The 25,531-nt window shown below is 38.0% G+C and overlaps 2 protein-coding genes across 4 annotated transcripts; one reads left to right on the plus strand and one right to left on the minus strand.

Annotated features, from left to right (window-relative positions):
* The first annotated feature begins 274 nt into the window (after positions 1 to 274).
* On the plus strand, positions 275 to 12,103 carry LOC148415702 (uncharacterized). Its single transcript, XM_088427905.1, has 12 exons — positions 275 to 314; positions 381 to 546; positions 681 to 802; positions 1,627 to 1,651; positions 1,749 to 1,795; positions 1,901 to 2,051; positions 2,905 to 3,178; positions 4,095 to 4,200; positions 4,440 to 4,586; positions 6,197 to 6,257; positions 7,709 to 7,872; positions 9,870 to 12,103. Exons 2-12 carry the CDS (start codon positions 390 to 392, stop codon positions 9,891 to 9,893), a joined length of 1,278 nt encoding a protein of 425 aa, XP_088284031.1. The 5' UTR covers positions 275 to 314; positions 381 to 389; the 3' UTR covers positions 9,894 to 12,103.
* A 5,041-nt stretch (positions 12,104 to 17,144) lies between these two features.
* On the minus strand, positions 17,145 to 21,132 carry atf5b (activating transcription factor 5b). 3 transcript variants are annotated; one of them, XM_088428475.1, is made up of 5 exons: positions 20,901 to 21,132; positions 20,174 to 20,395; positions 18,678 to 19,857; positions 18,481 to 18,579; positions 18,253 to 18,400 (listed from the first exon to the last, which is right to left on the minus strand). In XM_088428475.1, exons 2-4 carry the CDS (start codon positions 20,310 to 20,312, stop codon positions 18,495 to 18,497), a joined length of 1,404 nt encoding a protein of 467 aa, XP_088284601.1. In that variant the 5' UTR covers positions 20,313 to 20,395; positions 20,901 to 21,132; the 3' UTR covers positions 18,253 to 18,400; positions 18,481 to 18,494. The 3 variants fall into 3 exon arrangements, with proteins under 3 accessions (XP_088284599.1, XP_088284602.1, XP_088284601.1); XM_088428473.1 differs by lacking the exon at positions 18,481 to 18,579 and having other exon boundaries at positions 17,145 to 18,400; positions 20,901 to 21,126; XM_088428476.1 differs by lacking the exons at positions 18,481 to 18,579; positions 20,174 to 20,395; positions 20,901 to 21,132 and adding an exon at positions 20,027 to 20,153 and having other exon boundaries at positions 17,145 to 18,400.
* Positions 21,133 to 25,531: the final 4,399 nt, after the last annotated feature.

Genomic DNA, 25,531 nt, shown 5'->3' on the forward strand with positions numbered 1-25,531 from the left:
TGAGTTAATTTGGTGTGATTTTTTTTTTAAAGATTTTTAGAGTTGTCAATATTGAATATTATAATTTCAATATGTTTGAGGCTAATATTTTTAGAACGACTTACATGTGACTTATTTTAGACGTTTGAATGGAAGGAATTAGAACATTTTGTGGTTTGTTTACGTAAACGCATGCACAGGTTGTGTCATCAGTAGGCGTGGTTCGTCTCAGATTACCAGGCAGGTACAGCACTTGAAACAAACTGTCATGTCAAGACGGACTGGGGTACCAGCTGCGGGGGCCAATCACATCTAGACTCACAGAGTTTCTCTAGGTATTTGACAGAAGATTCCATTTTGTCTCACGCTAAGTTCTTCAAAAAAGTCTTCTTTTTCAATAGTCGGACAAGATGAGAGGACGTTATAAAAGACTGGAGGGCAGGGAGCGAGGGCACGGAAGCGGTGCTCATCCAGTTTCTGAGCCGCGGGGAGTTGCGGCGCAAACAGCCAACTCTGATGCGTCTGCCTTCAGCGAGAGCGCCCAGGAGGCGGGCGACTGGGAAACAGGTACAGTCAAGTAATCTATACCAAGCTTCTTCACTTTGAAATGAAATACTGTATTTACACAATATTGACACACTCCACACAGAAAGCTAGGATTTGACTAGTTTGCATGTATTTCCATACCACGCAATTTTTAGCTCCAAAGCACTGCGGTGGAGATAGCAAGAAGGTCTACCTCGGAGTACGTGTTAAGATGCCTGTAAGGGATCTGCTTCGAAACATTCGCATAGCCCAGGGCAAGGACCCTCAAGATCTTCAGGTAACCTTCACCAATAAAACCTATTTCTGGCTTTTCAAGAAGAAAATAAGCTCCACACTTTGCTGTTTCACAAAAACACCGTTTAAGTACTTAAATATCTATGCCATTAAAACTGCTTTGTGAACCCCTATGTAAAATGTACAGATTTGGGTCATTGAGCTTAATACAGCTAACAAAAACCATTAAGAAAAAAGTACTAGGAGTCTAAATATTTCTATAGATTGTCAAGTCAGATAGATGGTCAAAAGAGTACCATGTGATCATTCCTAAATGCTTGCTTGGGATTTTTTTTTATTGTAAAATTTACACTAGGAACCTGTCTGACAATCGACACCGTATTGGTTCTTCCTCTAGAACAGAGCACAATCTGGATTTTTTTTTTAATCCGTCTATTTTCTGTCTATCAACCTGTTTCTACCTGTTTTCCATTTGTCAGTTAACCTGTCTGTCAATTGGGTTATATCTGTCTGCAACTTGAGCAGTTATGTGAAGACTTACATGAAGTACATAACTTGTTGTTGGAAATCATTTCATTAAAGGGAAAATTGAGTAATATTGAGAGCCAAACCTCATTTGATTGAGTTTTCAAGCATTTTATTTTATACATTAAAATAACAATTTTGTTTTCTTAAACATTGAGTTCGGGTTGTGATGGCGTATTCTATGAAATATTATTGTCCGCTGAAAGAAAAACGACATGAAAAGGACAAAATTCTGAGTCGTATAAAAAACTATTGTCTATCTTAAATATGCAAGAATAATTTTGAATTCATCAAAATTGATGCAAAAAAAAAAACCCTTACTTTTCTGCTTTTTACAAGCAGAACCCGCACAGCAAAAGAGTCCAAGGTAAAGACCAATTTTGTGAGACTTTGTACAATTACTTCTTTTGTTGAGTCCTATTTTTTGACAACTTGGGAGATCTTATTTAACATGTCTCTTTCAGGAAACAAGAAGAAATTTAAAACTTGCGCAGGAAGTCGAACAAGCAAGGTTGGTGAATGAGTATTTTTCCATGTTGCCCTGGAGAAAAAGAAAGTCAAGAATGTTGGTAAAATTTATGGTGCCGCAAATATATTAGCTGTCTACCACTCACAGAAAAAACACCCCAGCAGTAGCCTGGAGGAGCTGGCTATCATCGTTGAGGTGTTGGAGGAGGATCTTAGGACGGGCGCCACAAACACTTCCCCAATCCAAATGTCCTCTCCCAGATCACCTGTATCACCAGAAAGCACTTTTGAGACAAATGGTAACTTAATTAGTGCTGTTAACAAATTTTCAAAAAAGAATAATATTAATTGGTATAATTAATCTCTTCTTAATCTCACCTAAACATTTCTTAACTAGATCTTTTTTTGTCAGACACATTGTAGACAAATAACTGGGTTCAGTCAATTATTTTCTTCAATCCCATAAATGAAACTATACGATGCAACTTTTTTTTCTCACATATTATAGTCCAGCGTGGCTTATCTGCAGTTTTTGTTTTACTAGCCACACAGGGGCAATTTCTCGGTAAAGATAAGGGGACAGACGAATACTAGTTAATGCAATCGGGCATGTTACTGTTGTGTTGTTGCAGTAGTCTTATTCCTCTACATTCAGCCATCTTTAATCTGTGTTCAAGACATGTCATTGCTTTAAACAGGCAGTTTGGAAAAAAATGTCTTAAATGATACTTAAATTACAAAAAAAAAAAAAAAAAACTGTCTTAATAACTGCGACTCATAGTTTGGTTTGGCCTCTACATGAGAAAAATGTTTTTTCTGTTAAATTTTTGTTGATGCAGTTTATAATGTGGAGCATTTTATTGTCCCAAAAACTGACCCTTTTTATTTTCCTCAATAATTCAATTTTAAGAAGCCCGATGCATACAAACATATCTGCTCAGCACTGAAAAAACATAAAGTTAAAAATTAAATACTAGATTTAACACAATTGCAAATCATTCTTAACTATGAAAGTGATGACTTTATTTCATTTAATCTGTTATTTTGATATTAGGAAAATGGCTCATGTCACAGATTAAAAAAAAAACAAATAAATAATAAAGCTAAGTAATCAAATTCATAACCTCAATTTCCACCTTTACTCTATTTAAGGTACAGGTTACAACAGTGATGAGTTTGATGATATCATCCCTAGCCCTCCCTCCTACACGACCTACTTACCCAGGACAGCAGAGTACCAGCAAAGCCCACCCCCTCCCTGTGCCCTGACCACCAGTTTTCAGCCCACGTGGACGGGAGACAATTGGTTCGCTAACTACGCAATGAGCAGCTCCGATTTCTTCTGGGCGCAGCTGCAGAAGGAGGAGATCCAGCTGAGGGACATCTCTGACGAAGCCTTGCTGGCCACTGATCGACACGGCCGAACGTAAGTTGAACATTCTTAACTGTCCTACAAATGTATAAAGAAGTTTATTAGCACATTTTTGAATGCATAGCAATTAGATTAAAAGGGAGGTTGAGGCTTAGATACAGTGTTCCCTCATTTAACACTATGGGGAGAGTTGTAAAAATATCTGCAATATGTCAAATCCATACAAGTTGAGTTTTTTTCTATTATTTCTTGTAGATTTTTTTCATTGATTGCTCTTTCAGTTATTGCACAGTCTGTCTTCTCTATTATGTGTGTTCATGTTTTTTTAATTAAATTTCCTGTATTTTTTTTTATTTATTTCATTTTTAATTTTGATTTTTCTTCATGGTTTTTTTTCAATTAATTTCCTGTAAGTCTTTTAATTTATTTCATTTTAATTTATATTTTGTTGTTCTTTATACAGTTTTTCATTGAGTTTTTTTTTGTTAATGATATACTGTATATTATAATGTCTTTTCATTTTTTTAAAATATATTTTATTAATGGTTATTATGTTTGTTCATTATAATCTTTTCATTTTTTTTATTTTTTTCATTTAGTATTTTTTTGGAGGTGGGTTTAAAATCCGTCTCCACTCACTTGATGTCCTTTTCTCAGGCAGAAATGAACATTTTCTCACAATTCTCTCAGTTTAAATGCTCTCAAACCTTTATAGAAGGTAGGCAAGGAAAAAAGATCTGTAAAAAAAAAAAAAAGCCTTCAAAATGTGAACCGCGTTATAGCGAGGGAACACTCCAAATATAGCGATTAATGGGATCTTCTGTTTTGCACTGATTAACTAAGGACTTCACATTCAACATATTGTGTAAAATGTGTAACTGTAGTACAGTGAATGTTTCTTTTAGAAAATTAAATGTTTGTTCTTTTCATTATAGAACATCTTAAAGGCTTTATGTCACTCTCCCCCCAGAGCTCTCCATACCGTAGCATGCGACGGCAGGAGGGCACTGGCCTACGCAATCGCAAAACGGATGGCTGCAATAAACAGCTTAGACCTGAAAGACTCTGATGGAATGGTACGGTGCATCTGTAACCTGTCTGTGTTTTAAAGTTATTAAGTAAATCTAAACACCCTGCAGAAACCTTCTACTAAACGTATATATATGGTTCAGATACGTTTCCTCAACAAATCTTATGAATCCTAGCCCTAACCCTAACCCTAATCCATTACTTATTTACTTGCATTCAACTCATTTAAAAGGTGAATATTACACACAGTAAGACAACGTTCCATTGTTGTGTGCTATTTTTCCAGACTGCCCTCCACCTGGCAGCCAAGAACAACTACAGCTTGATAGTCGAGGATCTGATCAATTTAGGTGCTTGTGTCAGTGAAAGAAACAACTCGGGAAAATCCTGCCTTCACCTCAGTGCTGAGAAAGGCTTCATCCAAGTGCTTGAGGTGAGAATCTTGTGTGGAGTAAAACGTAATTAGACGTGTCTCAATCTTCATCTGCCTAGATGCATTTTTAGCTAATGAATTTGAGTTACAAAGTGGAAATAGTGTAACGAGAATGAGCGCTAAATGTACTGGTTATGAATGTTACACCCAGCCTAGGGTAACTGGGATGTAACATAAATATGTGCTCCCCCCAACCTCTCACCACCAGAAAAAGCCCGTGATACTAGAAGGTACTATTCAAAATAGGAGTTTTCATTTGCTTTGGGGGGAGATCTTCTAAATCCCTAACTAGCTAGCCAAACAAAAATGAAAACAAATGACAATTGACTCAACTATATAACTAACGCAAAAACAGGAGAAAAATGGTTAAACAAAAATGGCGTCTCCCTCCTATTACTGCTCTATTTGCAATCATTCACAATTGGACAAAGACAGCCGAGTCACAACTAATCCACACTATTCTCGAAGAAGTGACATTTCTGGTAGTGAGTTGACCAGAGAGGGGCTGTTTAAATAGGGCGGCAATCAGGAGAGCCAGCCAATGTGAGGACGCCACCTTCACACAATCAACTCATTCCAACCAAAAGGCACAAACACACAAACCAAGGAGAGAACACAGTAGAACACATACAAAATCAACAGATGCCCCCTTTTCATAACAACGAAGAAGCCAATAACAAACAAGTCTTAAATTTGAATGCACAGATAATCATTTTCGTTTCAATACAACATTAATTTAAATGTAGTGAGGCTAATTTGCATATTGGATCTGACCTATCACATACAGTCGTTCTTTTCAGATTGTACGATTTGCTTCGTTTTTCAAAGTTAAGATCACATAAATCAACATGATGAAAGGGAAACAAATAAACGTGTCATCTAGGTGTACTTGTTCTGGCAGGTCAATTTATACGGTCTCAACTTTATTTCTTTAACACGCAAACAAAAAACAGCTCCCAGAATTGACCTTGAAATATCGAGGGAATACTTCACCATCGTGTCCTAGCCAATAACAGTAATAGCGACACCCCCGACTTATAGGGGAACTGCAGCATATTTACAAATCAAAGTGTGCGGGTTGCGTGCGAGCGTACTGCAGGTAAATTGCCAGTGACATTCAAACAGGCGGTGAATATAAAGAGGCCTTTCGGGTGCGTTCAGAAATTCATTATGACGCCCTAACCCTACTCTGAGATTCCAAATGTTTCATTACATTCCAGCTACCTGCTGAGTTTCCAGCTGAGTGTGTTTGGAGAGCACTTTGAAATGCAGACTAAAACTGCTAAACAAAATTTACAAGATCAGGTCAAAAGTTCACCAAACCAAGACACTGATATCAATACTACACACAGTAAAGCTTATTTTATATATTAGCATCATGTATTAATTCAACACTCGTATATCATTGGAATTACCCTAAAAATGTTGTTTCAGATGAAAAGTCGGTGTCTACTGTAAATATTCTTAAGCAGTCCAGGGTGTGTACTTTGTATTTTAGATTCAGTACTGTCGCTAAAGTCAGTCACAAGGTTTAATTGAGCTCAATCACCTTGCGTGTGGCTTTTCAAAGCAACTAAACTAGGTGACTCATTGCGCTTACTTTCTTTTAGGTTCTGAAACGTGTCATGATGGAGGGTGTGTACGTAGATGTGGAAGCCACTGATAATTATGGTAAGTCCTGTTGTGTTTATGTAATCGGAAACCCTGCAGTAGAACTTCTTTGCTTATGTGCTTGAATGTTTTAGGAAAAATACATTGTCATGACAAATTGGTATTTTATCGTTTGAGTGCAGCTTCGTATTTGTTTTTACTACCTGTATAGGTAGAAGGTTAATGTAATGAATAAAATGAATCTGTAGGGGACGAGTCTTAAAACATAACTTTCTAGTTACTATTAGCAAGTAATAGGTTAGTTCATACAATATTGCTCAGTCACAAAATGCATTAAAGTGGCAATACAATGTTTTAGTCTGTTATGATAATGCAAAAAGTGTATTTACACCTCATAAAAGTTCATTTAAAAAACTGAGTTAAATGACTCAAAATTTGATTAGCCCAGAAACTTTCATGTGTTGCCAAATATTTTCCACTATTCATCAAATTAGCTGCAAAATAATTTGGAAAATGCAGTGAAGACATTGATGAGAGAGGAATTTGTATTTTTCTTTCAAATGTTGCTTTCAATCAATAATTTTACACTTGTAAACCTTTAGCATTTGACTGTTTTTTTTGTTGGGATAATCTATAGCAGTAGTTCTCAACTGTTGTCACCCTGGTAGCGATATCTTTCCATCGTTGCAAAGCCATGCCATATTTTCGAGGTGTAAACAACAAAACTTTTATTCAAATAGCTTTTGAAAATACATTTACATGTTTGTTACATTTGACTGGCTAACTAAATACTAAATTAAATACAAACGAAACTAATGAAACAGCAAGAAACACCTGTACAATAAAACAAGGGGGGAGCTGATTGGTTTTCACAAATTTAATATAGCTACAGACTCACTAGTTTATGTGGTGCCTAGGCATTTATTCAAGATTCACATTAACATTAGAATTTGGTCAGAAACAATCGTGTTGAAATCTCTGTCAAGTTGTAACCCATTTGAGCAAGTAATGAATGTGATTATTGTGAATGAAATGTAGTTCATTCATGTCTAATCCAGATAGTGCATTTGGCAACAGTTAAAACATGTTTGGATGCCTTTAAGATAAGGTTATGCGGATACAGAAAAAAGAATAGTTAGGAATCCTAATATACAGTAAGTGAGTTCAAGTTGCACTATGTCTGCATATGGCTAATATTCAAGCAGTGGTTGTCAGTGGTCTCTATCATGTTACTACATGTGACAATAAAAGTGATTCTCGCTTTGGATACAAAGTACAGCACGAAATTTCTCATTTAATTTGACAAACCAAAAACAGTTACAATGACAGCGTAAAGCGGCCGTGTTGACATTCTTGCTTCTGTTTTCGAAGAATACATTACACGACAGTACATGTGCATTTATTGTAATTACTTTTTTCTCTGTACGCGAACTACAATTTCTCAACAAGTCATAATTTTTAACCACTGTTGCATGTCCAATCATTCAACTATGTACTGTATGTGCTTGTAGGAATGAGTGTTCTTCAGTGTGCTTCAGTGGCCCTCAAGGCAACATTGCAGCAGTTGGAATCAAGCAAGAGCTTCAATCACACTAGACTCCACATGCTTCGCAAGGAACAACTCCTGGAGACCCTGGAGTGTCTGCTACAAATGGCCAGCTACTCTCATGTCATGGTTTGTACTACTAGTCCAAAGAATGTACACCGGTAAAAGACAGAATATGATCTCCTGTTTGTTAAAGCAACTGTAGTATGAGTTACGTCTGAGTGTAGTTGTAGGCTAACAACTGAATCAAAATTATCTCACAAAGCAGTACCCGTACATCTGAAAACTATAACACAAAGTTAAGTAACTCAAAAAGGGCTTGGGAATTGTCAGAGAAATCTATAAAGATGACTGCAACAAGCCCAAATGCTAGACTGTAAAATAGTAAACTCAGACCAGCCAAGATTGACTTTTCTTACTCGCGAGGAACAGCCAAGCTCACACTCTCGTGTTTGCTTCAGGACTGTCGGTGAGCCGCTGTCCCGGTTTGCTGTTTATTCAATTCAGCAAAGCTTTGCACAATACAAGACATAACAAAAGCCCACTCGCAGATAGGCAGACTTCGCTACTCTCATGCAACAGCTCGGGAAAAGTTCCTGTTCACACTTTTCTGCTAGTTAGTACTAGGCAAGGGATGGCACACTCCTGAAAATGGGATATCTAAGGTAAAGTTGACACGTAGTCGGGTTCTTGCAAACATGCGGTAATTGTGTCCAGGTTGCCCTGTCTGCTATATGTTCATGGGCTTTTTTTTTTAAATCAAAATTGAAGGTCGCAAAAACTCCAGCCAGAGTGGAGATTTGCCAATTTCTCCAGATCCACACTACTGCCATTGAACAGCTTTGCATGCATGTAAATGAATAAAATCGCTCTGTGAAGTAGCAAATTTTTCAAAGAAAACCATGGATGGACTATGTGGGGTTAAATAACCCTAGTTACGTGTAGACAAGGCCTTAGTGACCGTACCACGTTGAACATGTTCTGGGTGCAATTTCAGCTCCCTAGAATCTTCTTTCAATTCCCTTTGATGTGAAATGCCTTTGATGTAAAGATCAAAGGATATCATAAAATACCGCACTAGGGTTAAGCTACTATGTATGTTAGTTACACTCCAGCTATGTCTATTTATTTTGGTAACCTGATCCAGCTTAAAAAAGGATTAGAACTCAGTCTCTATTACATTGTACTGCACAACGGCACTGAACATGCAATATGAATTAAAAAATTTGGGCTGTTACAGTTCAAGCACAGTTCAAGCAGTTCAAGTCTGATCAATTATTGTCCCTACTTGAACGTGGCCATATTTTGAGTTTTCACTTGTTTTGGTGGATCTTTCCAAAAATTGGCTTCAGAGTATAAGTGGGTGGAGGGGTATTACTCTGAAGTTTACTTTGCACAAAGGAAGTTTCTACCAACCTATCAACCTTGTCAATATTAGCATGAGCTGAAATGACGCTCCAGGTGTTTTTCAAACGAGACTTGGAAGTCTGTTGTCACCATTAGAGACTCCCCATTTGCTGATCAGAAACTTGATCCCTCTGAGTCAGAGTCTGAGGTGAGACGATTGAAAATAAGTTCCGTGCTTTTCTTCATACAGTACAATTACTGTATGAAGAAAAGCACGGAACTTATTTGTTTTACACACTTTGTCTTTGTGGTTCTCATAGTAGTCCTGTCAGACAGCAAATAGCTAGCAGAGACTTGCTAAAAGGCAGGCCAATTGAATAACAAACAAACATGCCGTGTCTCTGCTTGGGTTGGTCACCATTATGTTAATTAATGTTTTGTCATGAGTCACACTGTAGCTCAATTATGTTTGCGTCAGCCTCTTTTATGTGGCATACACCCTTCGTATTTCTTCAAAAACATGCACCTTTGTTCTTTTGCAATTTGTTTGCTGTTTTTGTTTGCTATTTACTTTTCTCAAATGAAAAGTCCAAATTCTATGGCTACGGATACGCGATGATTTTGATTTGTACTTTGCAAAAACTGAGAAGGTACGCATTCAAGTTAGGCAGCATACTAATGGTATCAATCATGCTAGTTATACAACAGCCGAAGAAGGTTTTTCATCTCTTTGTACTGCCTGTGTCTAACCTCAAGTTTCCGTCTGTTTTTTTCCACAGGGGAGCTGGGGTATGAACGCCTAAGCCTCAACATGTCAATTCAGTTTAGACCCGACAGTAATGTTCTGAGTATGAACAGGCTTGGTTTGTGATAGAGACCATAATAGCGTCTTCTCTCATGAATCCAGTCCTGTTACGTAAAGCATCTAAGGTTGTGCGAATGAAAAATGTCAGATTTAGAATCTCTTTTTTCAATCTGCACAAAGTTTAGGTGCTCAGTTTCTGGTTTCTTTGAAACTTCGTTGTTTGTTACGTTGGAGTAACAACTTAAATTCAACGTGTGATCCAGTTGTATAGGGAAAGTTGCTATTATTGTTCTGTATATCTTGATGGTATATGTTGGTGTATTATGGGCTGTATTTGGCCCAGGTTACAAATCAATGATTTGTATTCTGTAAGGACAATTTTTGGGCCCTAATACCTATGCATGTACTAACCAAATAAGAAATGGATGAGCGCTATCACAACAATTTGTCATCAGCAGACAATTAACTTGCCTAACTAAATAACATTTGACCTTGTGATACCAGTTAGTATAGTTATGGACATTTTGCAATCATATCAAATTACTACCTGGATGTGTCTATACGGTGATTATACAGTATAATCCTAACAATGACACAGTCCACTATACATGTGCGTTTGTCTCAATTTACAGCATCTTGATATACAGTACAGTTAAAAGATTTACAGCAGTTATAATGGATCATTATCATTCACGTGTATATTGCATGGGTTGGGCATTTGTATTAGGGGTGTGTGTTGTTTTATATTTGTTTTTAAATGGTGTGTTTCGTGCAGACACTTGGGGCTAAATTCTTTTAAAGGAGCACGTGTGTGCACTTTTATGGCTGTCCGCATCCTCCCATCCACTCAATTCTGTTATTTACGCACCCTCCTGCCAGAAATGCACTTCGGACGGGTAAACCCTAAAATGTGGGCATGCTTGGTCAAATCCATGTTGCGTGCATTCAACCATACGTTTTTTCTTTTCTTTTAGCGCACTCCAGAGGTTGTACTAAGTCAGTGGCATATTGCACATTGATAAAACAGACAGTTGATGAACCAGGCCCTAACCAATGGATGTATATCGTAACACAGATTGCCAGGAAGCAAGAGAGCAGTCATCTTGCGTTTCAGCTGTAACTGACAACTTGCATTTGGTTTTCACTTAAAATACTCTGAAAATAGGAAAAAAAACATTGCAATGTGATTTTATTCACGTATAGCTGTTTCTGGAATGGCAATCAGTCTCGCTATGCTACAGGTGGCAATAGAAGCCCAGGTTAATATTGGTGTGTGTGCCAAAACCATTTACCTAGCTAAACCCACATTTTTTTACCCCAAAATCAATTTGTCCAGGAGCCAATCTCCCGCGATCTACTTAAATTTAAATTCAAATTTAAAGTGAACTATTATTTTCAAAAAGATGACATTCACAAGACTCAGGAAAATGCCATTACAGCTAGCCTCAATGAGTCACACCTCTTTAGCGGTTGTGCTCAATTGTGCACAATGGGTGTATGAGAAGTCTGGACTGAAGAATGTGCAAGGCAGTCACGGAAAAAAACAAAACAAAAAAAAGGCCCTGAATTCCTTCATTAATTTTACCTTTTACCATTAATCAAGTGTATACGTTTTGCTCATTTATAACTGTCAAACAGTTCACGACCCACTTTTGGATCATGAGCAACGCTATTTTTACTATACAACCGGGTGGAATAGAAATCTTTTCTCCCAAGACCCAGCATATTTATTTGTCCACTGTAGTGGACGTTTCTATTTAGTCTGTATCTTTTGTCTCATTCAAGCTACCCTACTAAGTCCTAGTGTGCTCAGTAGGGGACGTCCTGGCTTTTTGCACAAACAAAATTTAGAATGCAACAAAACGAATGGGCTGGCCCTCAGGAGGATATTACAATTACTTTAATGTAATTTAGTATGCTACAGTGACAGTTCTACTGTATTATTAACGAATTTCTGCCTTAAGTACAACTACCTTATTTAACGATCTTTTGCGAAAGCTTAAATAGTATCGTAGCTCATATCAGTATACTTGTCATATTATATGTGCCAAATTATTAGTAGTTGTTTTCATTCATTTTCGACCAAATGAAATGTTTGAGGAAGTCATGTATATGTTTTGGGAATGGTAAAAAGCATAAATATACCCCTTTTGATAAAATGGGATTTCTATGTAAATATTAATTTTGTTATTATCATTAGACGGTAGAGTCAAGTTGATGGGTGTTTATTGCAACAGGTAGAATAAAGCATTGTGTTATGTATTCTACTGTAATGCAATTCCATGTGACAAAGACTCTGTGGTGTTGTGTATATATACTGTAATTGCACATTGCCATCTTTAAAAATGAAATAAAGTTTACATGTCATCTAAGTCTTTAAGATTATTTTTAATTTGAGCTCAGCTCCCACATTTTAATTTGTGTTTTTCTCTAAAATTTGAGACAATGTGAATCCAAAAGAAGAAGAAAGGGGTCGAACACAAAAGAATAAGAAGGCAGGTCAATGAAGGTGACGCTAGTGGAATGAATGACTACCGTGATTGGCCAATGGGTGAAAAGTGTAATTAATACTTATAATCACAGTCTGCCAGACGTCTTGGAGTGTGGGGGTGTAAATAAATTCAATATTCGCAACATGCCAGAACATAATTTAGAGAATAATATTGCCACGAGAGTCATTGTTCATGACTATGTTCAAGCACAGTGTTTGCATGTATTATAATATTTACAGTACATAATAGTAATAAAGCAAAATATGTATACTTCTAACCACACCAGCACCTGTCAAACAAAAATAAAAAGCAAAATGTTTGGGACACCAATGTGTAGTGACAAACATGTTTATGCCTAAATATGTTGTCAAGAGTCAAATGCCGATCATATTTTTGGTTTGGAATGGCTCATGCTATGTCCTAAAACTGTGAGCCAGACTAAAATTAAAATACCTTTTCTGTCTCGCCCAAAAACAATAAAAAAAGACAATAGATTCATCATGAAGCAACGTGTGAAAACAAATGTTGCCTCTTAGCTGCAGTGAAAAGCATGCAGAATTGTGAACGGTGTTTTATTCATCATATAACTTTTTAAAGTATCAAATCTTTTTTTTAGGTTTTATTTTCCTACACAGGGCACACAATCAGGTTTTACGGTAGCTTTTAAGGTTCAACTTGTCTTATGACAAAAATAAAATGAAACAATTGTAGTATAATCATTTTAATTATACGTTACAACATTATTGTAGCCTCACAATAGAGCGTCAAAATGCTCACAGTTCATAAACACAGATGTGTAAACCCCGATCCAAGTAAGGAACATTTTTGAAAAAACAATTTGGGTGGAACAGGAGGAAATCTGGAGAAGGGATCAAAGATGGAAGAATCATTTATGCATCCATTGCAAACTATTTCAGATAAGCAAAATACTGGTATCAAAGGTTTTATGAGAAATTTGAAGTCATTAATGTCATTATTTTTAGTGCAAACTGTATTCAAGTTCAACTGCATAGTTCATGTCTGAAGTATTACGCTCACACCGTTTTTTACTTGTTCTACCGGTGTAGGCAGTGTATTTCAGTTTTCTTCTTAGGTACTTGCAACTAACTGTGTGATCCAGGAGAGAGCCACCAAGAAGATGAAAAAGTTTTAGCATATTGCTTTTTTAACCTTTAACCTTTGAAGCACCTTAACCATTAAAGGCCCACGTCATAAAAGTGTTGAAACAAATAATACGTCATGGCCATATTTTTGAGAATGACCAACTATTAATTTTCACAAAGACTGTTGTTTCAGTTTTTATAATGGCAGTTTGCATATACTCTAGAATTTTTTGAAGAGTGATCAGCTAAATTGCAAGTACAGTAATTGCAAACTCCATCTTTGCCTTGAAAATGAACTTTATCACCAAAAGCGTTTTTCTACAGCATTTCAGCCCTGCCTCTAAAGGACCAGCTAATGCCATTTCAATGACAAACGGGTGTCACACGCATTAACACAGGTGCGGGTGTTGACGAGGATGGCGATTAATCTGTCATTAATGAGTGACGGGACACTTTAAAAGGAAGATGGTGAATGACATCATTGTTCCTCATCTGTTAGTCACCTGAAAGGAAACACGTGTAGCCATCATTGCGTTGCACAAAAAGGCCCAACAGGGAATTGTATAACAGCGAGTAAGATTGCACCTCAATCAGTCAACCATCTATTGAGTTATCAAGAATTCCAAGGAGAGAGGTTCAGTTCTTGCCAAACAGGCTCCAGGGCGCCCAGGAAAGTCCAGCAAGCGCCAGGATCATCTCCTGAAGGTGTTTCAATTGCGCGATCGAACCACCGCCAGTGCAGAGCTTGCTCAGGAATGGCAACAAGCAGGCGTGAGTGTATCTGCACGCACAGTGAGGTGAAGACTTTTGGAGGAAGGCCTGGTGTCAAGGATGACAGAAAAGAAGACACTTCTCTCCCATGAATCCAGCTCTTTGGGAGATCATGCATGACATCACTGATTTCAATGCATTTTTCCTTTTTAAGCAATGTCTGTGTCACGCAATAACCCGTAGGGTCCAAAAATGGTCCTTGTTACAAAGGTATTTACACACACACACAAAAACATACACACACACACATATATATATATATATATATATATATATATATATATATATATATATATATACAACTAGAGTGTAAGAACACACTCACACATCTTGGCCTCTTTCTGTCTAAATATGTAAACTATTAATTAGGGAACATGTTCAACTAACTATAGTTTATTTATGTCCATATAGTCTCACAGATGGTTTAGATTGCATCCCTACACAATGGAAATATCACATATGCCCTTTATTTCTTGTCTACAGACATAACCAGACTCCTTTGTGTAATTTAATCCACCAGTTTCAACACGCATTCACCTAGCATCCCAATGCCACCCCCATCCATACAGCAGCTCATAATGAAACGAAACGCTTCTCGCTGGTGCAAACATAGCTTTAGAGCGCTGCAGGCCATTGTAACAATGCTCATCCACTGTTATGCTCCCCGCCACCGCTGGATGTGCTCTGTAAATCCTCCCCAACCCACATAAACCCCCATTGTTTTTATTTCTTGCATCACATCCTTGTGCCGTGCTCTTCCATCCTATTTTTTTCACTATATATATATATATAATATATATATATATATATATATATATCCTCTACAACACTTGTTCAGTTCAAGGTTACAGGTGCTGGAGCCTGGCCCATCTGATACTAATCTGTGCCACACATTGAGACGGGCATCCATTTGAACCCACTTTCACAGCATCACTGAGTAGGAACTGAACTCGTATTAACAAGGTACTCCAAATCTCTTCTTTACAGTATAGTAGAATGCTATCACTCATCGAGAAACATTCTATATCAATATACAATTAACTAAATAAATAACATGGAATTTTTTAGTTAATTTGCCATCCTCTTTACGGACGTAACTGTTGCCTCTGAGCAAGTGGCGAATAAATCCTATGCCAGTAAACTACAAGTGCTGTGCGACTTCTAGCCCACCATGTTCAAGATTTCTCTCTTTTTTTTCCGAAGCCCTCCTTAAAAATGACTTTTCAATAATGTATCTACATTCATCTTCTCCCTGCTTCATGCGTGGATCTCATTGAATTCGTTTATTGTAGTGAATCTAAAATATGATTGGTAATACTTTATTTTTTTAATTAATAAATACAAATAAAAACTATATTGTGCTGTTTTAAATATACAAGAGCTGATTCTGAAGGCGTTGGGAAGAAGTAGCAACACATTGAATGTAAAAATTGATCGTAATAATAATAATAATACATGATGACGTGAATGCAATTTGTCTTGCCAAGCATACCGCTCCAAATATTTTTTTATGCTTAGAGGGACACCTTGTGGTGAACGATCAACTTTGGGTCTGAGGACATACCTTCTCAATTCTAATGTTTCGCCTCCGATTATGTATCCTGCCCATTAAACTATTTATACTTGCACGTGGCGATGTGAGGGCATTGATTTGGGTCCTGCCGTCATTTTACTTTTACTGCTGTTAATCGAAGATGCTGTTTGCAAATAAATGGTCATCACTTTTCAACCTTTTAAAGCATCCACGCACTCCCACTTATACTGTATAAATTTACCGGTCTTTTTGACGCTTTTTGCATCCCTAATTTATTCATTCCATATTCGCGTGATATACAAAATGTCGTTTCAACATTAGATCTATTTTATGTTTGTAATTCAACATTTCTGAATGTACTATAAAGTGCTACATTGCGGACATTTGTAGTTTTACACAATGTGTTATAAAAAAAAAAACTGTGCACAACACACACGAGACTTAAATAAATCATCTACCTTACCTGTAAATTTAAAACATGTTTTTTCACCATTATTTCTTGCTTGTGAGCTCCTATTTTATTTGGATTTAAATACGTAAGTGAAAGCATGCTTTACATTCGGCTATGAACGTTAATATATAGCAGTATGGCCTGCTTTCATCTACTAAAATTCATTCCCAAATATTTGTGTAGTCTGTTACGTATAATTACTTCCACCATTATGAGGTACAGTATTTCATTGTGACAATCTTCATTTTCTAAAATTAAATAGGTCAGTCACAATATGACTGTTTATATGTTGAAAAAAAAAATCAATCTGTAGTGACCGGGAGTGTGAATCAAAACACTTAATGCCATTCGCTGTCAGCTCATGTTTCTTCATTCTGATGGTTCAACTTGCATCTCTCGCCGCTTCATGAAAGTATTGTGTGAGATTGCCTCATGCACTTGAAAGGCCTTTCAGCTGCTCAGAGAGATACCAAGAGACTTCACTCACACTCACACTCACACACACATGCTCGGTTACACACACCCTTAGCTGGAAGATGAGATAGACAACTTCTGCAGAAAAACAGGATGTCTTGTTGCACAATGGAAATACTTGAGTCGCTTTTGATACTGTCCCTAGAGCCTTAGGGCCAAGTGCTGACAAAAACTACCTGTTTAACTTAGCCGTCAAGAGGATTTCTTCTGTCACCATGGTTACTTACTGTATATTTCTTGCGTGATGGGCGTATGACATCCGTATCCTGCTAATGTGGGTGAACTGGAGCCTATTCCAGCTGACTTTAGGCATCAAGCGAGGTACACCCTGAACTGGTCACCGATCGCAGAGTCGACAAGCAAACAAGTATTAACAATCACACCCACGAACGAGGGGGGGAAAAAAATGATTCTGAGGCATATATGAATGATAACATGACTGCTTTATTTGGCTGTAATTCACCTGATGCATAATTTCCTGACACTGGCATCGATCAATAAAAGGACCTGAATTCTCGAAACATCAAATTGGTCAGTCAATAACAACAATTGCTAGGTCGCACTCATTGTGAGTCAACGTTTATCGTTGTGTGATTGTTTTGTCGCAAAACATAGCCGGATAATAAAAGGGACAAGAAGGCTATGAGGAATTTAGTTGGGACAATGAATTATTCAGTCTCTCTGAGCCCAAAACCAAAACTTGAGCATGAATCAGACTGGTAAATAGAACAAAATCTTGACCAAATGAGTTGAACGAATGAGGTAGAGATCTGGAAGTCATGCAGTAAACAGAATAATGCCTTCAAATAACATTCACACATGCTTTTCCAAAATTAAACATGCATTGGTTATTTCATGTGGGGCTAGGAAGTGTAAAATACACAATAATTAAGCAATACAAATCCTTAACTATTCTGATTATGAAGAATTATAGAATATGTTTACACACTTTTTCATCAATCCTTTTATTCGTTTTAACTCAAATGCTAAACAAACATTAAGTAAAAATAAAATATAAAATAAATATATTTATATGTATATATACTGTATATATAGTTTTGCGTGGCTCTGCCTCGATGTCACAAAAACCACACTCAATTTAATCACTACCGCTAATTAAAAGATCTTTGTTTTTGTTTTGTTTTGTTTTTTCAGCCGCAAGCGCAAAACTAAGTGGTCACAAAGGCTTGTGAGTTCAGTTGGGATCACAGTGGTCACGGACAAGTTCAGCATCTCCTCTGGAAGCCACATCACTAAGGCGTTGTAGAGTCCATCACCCCCCCCCCTTTTTTTTTTTCTTTTTTAAAGAAAATCTCTTTGTTTATTCTTGATGAAGCTCTGTCCCCCACCCCCAGTCTCCTCTTGGAAGATTATTAAAATTATTATTATTTTTTTAATATAAAATCACTACCAAAACCATGCAACTACCGTTTCATTTGACCAAGAATTGAAACCTGTCTGTGCTCTTGGAAGGGGATCAGCACTGGCGCTTTTTAGGCACTGCCATCTTGTTTGAGCCGCTGACTGCGAGCCTTGTAGACCTCGATGAGTAAATCTTTAACATACTGAATCTCTCGTTCCACCGATTCCGCCTTGTCGCGAAGTTCCCTGTTCTGCCCTTCCAGTCCATGAAGCTCCTCTTCCAAAGAGTCCAGCTCTGCCCTTTTCCGCAACCTGTACCTGCGGAGGAAATGGTTTTGTTGGGAGTTATGCTTCGGCTTCGCAGCATCTTGATAAATGAGATGAAAAGGGCGGGAGACCTTTAGAGATGTCTCTAGGGATGTAACAGTAAGGATAGCAGACACGGCATCGATTTATCTGCCGGCGAAAATGAGGCTACTCTCCTTGAGCGCCAAACTCTATGCCGAGATTTGATATAGAACAGTCCAACTTCAACATTCCACCCCGGAGAACACCGGCATGACAACGGTGAAAAAAAATGTACAAAAAGGGTTACCTGTGAGCAGCAGTCTTGTTCTGGTCTCTCTTCTTCTGCTTTCTCTCCCCAGTGTTCAGATCCAAAGAAGCGGTCCCGACCACAAGCGTGGACTTGATGGAGCACGGCTCGTCCTTTAGCCTCTGCGTGGGGCGATGGATGGGGGCGCCCAGCAGCATCCCCTCGCCCTCTCTGGACAGACATTCGTAGGTTTGGTCCGCAAGGCATTCCGGATAGAGGTAGTGGCCGTGTTGGGGCTCGACGGCTTGCGACGGCTGGTCCAGTTCACCGATAAAGCTATGGTATGGCTCTGTGCTGGCCATGGATTGGTGGAAGTAGCTGTCGGCAGCCATCATTGCCTCTTGGGGAATACCTCCAGACAGTCCTCCGTCTTTGCTGCAGTGCAGGACCTCCAGCCCCGCGCTGTCATAACTTACGTTAACCTTCACGTTGTGCATTAGCTGTCCCTCTCGCTTGTGGTGGCCGTCGTAGGAGCCGCCGAGGCAAAAACTTCGCGCAATCTCTTCGCTGCAAAACATTCCTTCGGAAAAACAATAGCTCTCCTCTTCCTTCAACGATAAAGCACATTCTCTCACCTTCTTGATGCCGCCGAGGCTGTTCTTGCTCACCGTCTTCAACGTGGAGTAGTGGTTGACAGAAAACTCCGTGCTTCCTGAGTAACTTCCCCTGGAGGCCCAGGTATCGAGTCCCACGTCGTCACTGACTTTCATCGCCTCGCTGATGATTCTTCGCCCGCCGTTGTGGTGGTAACGGTGGTGGTAGTTGTACGGAGCGGGTCGCGCAATTTTGGATCTGCCCATGGGACCGCCGCAGAAGCTGGCCAGGTCCAGGTCCCCGGTTGCTAAGGTAACAACCACAGGGCTGGTGTCTGATTGGCCGGTCCCGTACGAGCCATAGGGTAACTGGTAATAAGACTGCGAGCCCATAGCTTGGGCGCCTTTGTCACATTTCGAGGATTTCTCCAACTTGCTCGCCGTGGCTGTGGACTCGGAGCGAAAGTAGTCCTCCAGCTGAGCTAACTCCTCCTGCAATAGAGAGGTCATGACCTCCAGGTCTGAGGGCACCTTGACATCTTGTTCTAAAGGTGAGGGTGGAAGGGATGAGCTGGGAGACGACTCGGTGGTTGACACGAATGAAGACAAATCAACTTTTTCCGTCATCCAATCTGAGTGACCATCACCTACAAAAGAAACATCAAGATTAATAAAAAAATTCTTGAATTAAAAAAAAAAGAGACAAAATAAAATTAAAGCAAAATGTAGAACTAAATCATGTCAAACAAACGATTGCTAGTGTAATATCAAGCAAAAATGGAAAAAAAAATATCCCAATAAAATCCAAAAACTAACCGATCATCTGAAAATGATTGAACAGCATCGTCTGCATTCGATAAAAATCCACTTAGCTGTACTCACTGTACGACATTAGTCCCGTGCTGCACTGCGGCTCCGACCTCGGGATGTGGAAAAATAAAAAAGCATCTTGGAAAAACTCACCAATTAAGCGCTGCCTTTCCACTGGCTCCGCCCCCGTCGTGGGCCGCGATTGGCTGGGGCTAGCCTGTCGGAGAGGGGGATCGTGGAGCCCGCCTGTGGAAATGAGGTGAATTTTCTTGCGAAGGATCGATGCCGCCATTGTATCGTCTGCTGCGATTTAATTGTGAAATAGCACAAATAGTGCAATGGATGGATGAAAGGGTGATACAAACACTTGAGAACCTGGAGGAGAAAAAGAAACAAAATCATTAAAATTATTTTTTTTCCGCTTCAAACCTTGTGGGGATCAAATGACAAAATAATATGAACAAAGGCACAAATTGGATTCCAGAAGATTGATTACAGTAAATAATTGCTTTAAATCACTTTGAGAAAGTATTGATTAAAAACAAATAGTTTACAGTAGTCATTTCATTCAAACAAATAATACGTTTGAGAAACATACTGAAAAAAGTGAATATAATTATCTTTTCATTCAAAAAAATAAATACAAAACGTAATTAAACGTTTATTACCATAAAACTGCAAATGATTCCGTCTCAAGCAACAACAATCGTTTAAATAACGACAAAATCATTTTAAATTGAATTAAAACAATCAAATACATTTCTTGAGGGTCAAATATGAATTTAGACTGTGTCATTGAGGTTTAAAAACAAAAAGAAGACATTGATGCTCCCTGCTCACCACTAAGTCACACACACGCAAAAAAAAAAGTTGTACTCACCCCATAGTTGTGTATGTTGTCAAGTGCGTTGCGAAAGCAAAGCACGCGGATCTTTCAAACGACGACGGAGACGAAGGCACGCTTTAAAAAGCCATTGCTTCCCTTTAAGGAAAGTCAGCAATTGTTCATGAAGCGATATTAGCGGCAAGAGCACTTGAAGACACAAAGTTTTCAAACCGTTTACTTCTCCAACTCCAGACGCCCCGACCGGATCGCATTTCATGAAATCCCTCCGCACTTTCCAGAGTTCAGCCGCCTGTTACGTCATCAACTAGACGGGACTTTCCCGCTATCAAGAGACTTTCGCTCATCTCCCATTTGCCTTATTTGTTTCCTTCTGCATTCAGCTCTTTACTTTTAGAAATTAAAATGTGTTTTCCCCTGCAATTAACAAATATCGGCAAAGAAAAGAAGTATACCCCCTCCACACGCATATAACCAAACACACGCCAAAAACATGAACTGGCAAACGGTTTTCCTTAAACTATCAAATATATACGTCGTCATGTGTCTTTGATGCATTAGAAGTCTGTCTCTTAAGGCACGTTTAAATTAAGAGTGTGCAAAAGTTAGGCGCATGAGACTCAGGCAGCGGTACTAGTTTTCGGTGCGCCTCGGCGGAAGGACACAGTATTGCAACGTGAAGGTGTAACTTTAGTTGCAACCCTGTTGCATCAGATGCGCAGGGGGACTCGGCACCGGGGTCTCACCATTGGCTTCTAGTGGGAACTTTTTTTTCTTGTTTGTTTCTCTTGGCCTCCCATCATTCTTGCACTGATTGCTAATCATTTCGCATTAGCACCAACCAGGGAGAAGGATGTTACTGAGCTTCAGAAATGGTGTGAAAGTAATACTCAAGTCGGATCATAATATAATTAAACAGCTATTGCACTTAAGCTTATTAAAAGGCTGTTATTTTTTATGAGTCTACATATATTTCACGATTAGGGTTAAATTAAAAAGGAACCTATTGTGGAATAGGACAGTTTAAAATCCACAAATTGAGGAAATGATTGCAGTACATTAAAGATATTTCCCTCTATAACGTTTCAAAATCCAATTGTTTAATTTAAAAAATAATGCTCAAATGATTTCAATAGAAATTGTTAGTTGTTCATGATCACCATTCCTTAAGTATTTTGGTTCAACAGAGTTGTTTTTGCAATAAATTGTTCAAATGTTATTACATAAAATAATTCATGAAGCAGAACATGTAATATAGAATTTAGCCTACCACTTAAAAGGTACTGTACCCCTATAAAAGCTTCAGGAAATGTTTTAAACTTAATTGAAATTGTAAGAAACAATTGCAATGTAATGCATTAATAAATACAGTATAGTTTTCGGCATATCATAGCTCGCTGTTAAAACTGTGTAAGCTTAAATACATGTTGTCTATAAATTGACATACTGTAACTTCTTATATCATTTTGAAACTTTCTACAATTTTACAAAATGTGCAGTAAAAATTAACTCCACCTAAATGCAGTTGAAGTAGTTGACTCATGTGAGGCTTTGAAGTTTTGAATCATGGAGCCTTGTTCTGTAATGAGGGAATTACTCCTTGTTTGATGACTACTGTGAAAGATCTCTTGAGCAAGGAATCTCAGCTAGGCCCCTTTCTTTTTTGGAGTGAACTTGTTTACTTGTCCTTTTTCCTGGCACTATGTTTTTTTTTTTTTTAAACAAAATTGTCCCGTTGTCCAGCTATTTTCTTAGATATGGGGGGTGAATTGCTTAGGTGTAAGACAACTACAGTATTATGACCAAATGATGAACTTCTTGCATTCAACTGCTCCCCTGAAGAAGAAAATAACCAAACTTGTGGAAAGACTAATTGATAAAAATGATGGGGAATATGAAAAATACGTCTGGCTTTTGCTTTCTCTTTGCACAAGTTAGACTATCTCAATTTACGTTCATACTGTTGTCGTAGTTCTGTAACCACATAAGGATCCAAATTTAAAGTATGGCGAATTTCAAACTATAAGCCGCTCATTTTTTTCTCACGCTTTGAACCCTGCAGCTTCATGTCCAGTCCAGCGTATTTGCAGTTATTTTTATACTGGCCACCAGAGGGCAATCTTCTGGTAAATAAAGAGAGACAGATGAACTTGTTATTGAAGTATTGGTTGATTAACTGCTCTTTCTACTTGCCACTAGATAGCACTCTCCACAACTAAACACAATCGGACATTTATGTTATGTTGGTGCAGTATTTTAACAATCCAAGAATGTCAGGGTTATGTTGAAAATATATCGTAGCGCTGCTCTCATTTGCTCTTATGACGCCGTTGTAACCAGGCAGTTTGAAAAAAGGTTTTGAATAAAAATAAGTTTAAACAACTTCCATGTACCATTTCCTGCGTAAATATCTGATGTTAGAACCTACGGCTTATAGTCCGGTGCGGCCTACACATAACACAAATTGATTTTCGATTAATTTTTTGTTGTTACGGCTTGCAGTCTGAAATTTACGGTATTGTACTCAAAGTGTTTACTGTAAAGTATTTTCACTGGGTGATAGAGACGGGAAAAAACTCAGTCTGCATCGTGCCAATATCCTTTTCTTAAGATACTGGTTGTTTCAAAAGATAGCCATTTGAAATATAATTGTGCCAAAACTTAAATGTGTTTTTCTCAATATTAGGACTTTCAACCTGGCAACATTCAAATTTCGATCTTTCTATTTATATTTATCTTTATATCATTTCTGACTTTTTTAATTTTAAGAGACCTAAGCCTGTTTTTCTGAAAATTCATCACAAATGCTGTTTTGTTTTCATCTCTTTAATAGTGTTGAAATGATCATAACTACACTCACTGAAGCAGTTACACACTACTGTGATCAATTCAAAACCCTGTTTGAGAAAATAGCTGGTGCTACAAGTTTTTATCAGACCATTTTTGTTTGGAATATTTCAGACAACAAAAAACATTGACAAAAAATTTACTAATACTATAAACTTTCCAAGCACTGGACAGCACTGATGCTGCAGACTGAAAATATGTATTACAAAATTATCTTGATATTTTGATAAACAATGAAAATCAGAACATAAAAAAGCGCCTATTAAGGGCTGAATGCTCTCACACGTACTAGATGTGTTCACCCCATTTGTTCATTAATGTGGTCATTGACAGGGCTTTGTCATGAGAAGGACGTACCATAATCTCACATTTGTTATCGGTGTAAAAATGTGTGCAGGATTTTGCAAATTACTTTGTGTAACCTCTTGCGAAATGTCTTAGGTAAATCTGCGCTTATTGATGTGCAACTTTGTACAGGTGTTTTGCTCCTTTGTTATAAACATCTCAATTGGGGAGGGCTTTCATTTTTGTGTGTAAACACCTGTAAAAACCCAAATAAATATTTTAACATAATGTGACAAGGACGACTGGGTCTGAATATTCAGGAAAAAAAATAGTAAAATTTGCCCAACTTTCAATAATGATGATTGTTCTTGGTTATCTTTTGCGTTTTCCTCGTTACAGTTTTTATTGTCAAGCACTCCTCATATGAACTCTGCCTCTGTATGTTTTATTGATCACCGCACGCTCACCACCTGTGCGCTGTGTAATAGATTTTGTCATGCCCAGTTGGTCTAGGCACCTCATTAGATTGCCTTACAAATAAATTAACATTATTATGTTTGAAAATGACTGCAGTGTTAGAGATGTAATCAGAGTGCCAGGACCCGATTTAGCGTCATTCGTCAACTATGGGGTGCAGACCCTAAAGTTTCAAAATTAATGTCTTCATCCAACACTCCTTGAATCCCCCAATCCCATTACGCTCGTTCGAATGGCCCTTTAAATGAGCTCCCTCGTTCACGTCGGCCTTCCCTCTGTACGCCACAGCAAAGCAGCGGACGCATCTGTTGGCTCGTCCACACACACGCACACACACACCGTCAGTTTTTACCCTTCAATTTCACTCATTTGTAATATAGTAACAGAACAGGTCAATCTATAAAAAGAGAAAGGGGGGCATAATTTCTAAAAGTATGATTTAAGCAATCATAAACCTTGCTTATCACCAAATGAACACAATAGCTGCAGTTAAAGATGTTGGTGACAGCATTATGCTTTGGGACTGTCTGGTGGAACTGGTGTCTTAGTCAAGATGCATGGAAATGATAAAAGATAAATGATAAGTGTAATATTCCAATTTTGGCATAAAACTCTGCGAGTACTGTACTCATAGGTATTAAAAGGAAGTAGTGTGGGAATGCGTGTGCTAACATTTGAATGTGATGGGCTAATTCTGAATTTTTTTCTTTCAGTGTCATTTTGCACATTACAAAATTTTGAATAAAGGTTGCACAATTTGGTGACAAAACAGTTTGAAATGTTATGTCTGTCTTTTCTTGATTAAACTCACATCATCAGTGTTTTCACCCCTCCAATCCAAATGGAAATTAAGGCAACTTTTATTCTTAAAACTTTTCTTGGTATTCATTGTGGATAATGATTAAAGTTTAACTCAAACTTTACACGCAGACCTATCAGCCAAAGGGGGAAAAAAAACAACATACAAAAGTGAAACCAAGCTTATAGAAATGCATTCTTACTCCCCCAGTCCCAAAGAGCTGCTGGTTGTCAGCTCTGTCTCTGCATCTTGTGACCCT

Source organism: Hippichthys cyanospilos, chromosome 11 (assembly GCF_059441005.1).
Source record: "Hippichthys cyanospilos isolate Australia breed blue-spotted pipefish chromosome 11, RoL_Hcya_1.0, whole genome shotgun sequence".
Taxonomy (NCBI): domain Eukaryota; kingdom Metazoa; phylum Chordata; class Actinopteri; order Syngnathiformes; family Syngnathidae; genus Hippichthys; species Hippichthys cyanospilos.

Coding starts and splice junctions, on each gene's coding strand:
- LOC148415702 (XM_088427905.1), top strand. CDS start 390: ATGAGAGGACGTTATAAAAGACTGGAGGGCAGGGAGCGAGGGCACGGA. Junction 1,652..1,748: donor GCACAGCAAAAGAGTCCAAG/GTAAAGACCAAT, acceptor TGTCTCTTTCAG/GAAACAAGAAGAAATTTAAA. Junction 2,052..2,904: donor AAGCACTTTTGAGACAAATG/GTAACTTAATTA, acceptor ACTCTATTTAAG/GTACAGGTTACAACAGTGAT.
- atf5b (XM_088428473.1), bottom strand. CDS start 20,312: ATGGCGGCATCGATCCTTCGCAAGAAAATTCACCTCATTTCCACAGGC. Junction 19,858..20,173: donor GGAAAGGCAGCGCTTAATTG/GTGAGTTTTTCC, acceptor TTTCTTTTGTAG/GTGATGGTCACTCAGATTGG. Junction 18,401..18,677: donor AACAAGACTGCTGCTCACAG/GTAACCCTTTTT, acceptor TTTCCTCCGCAG/GTACAGGTTGCGGAAAAGGG.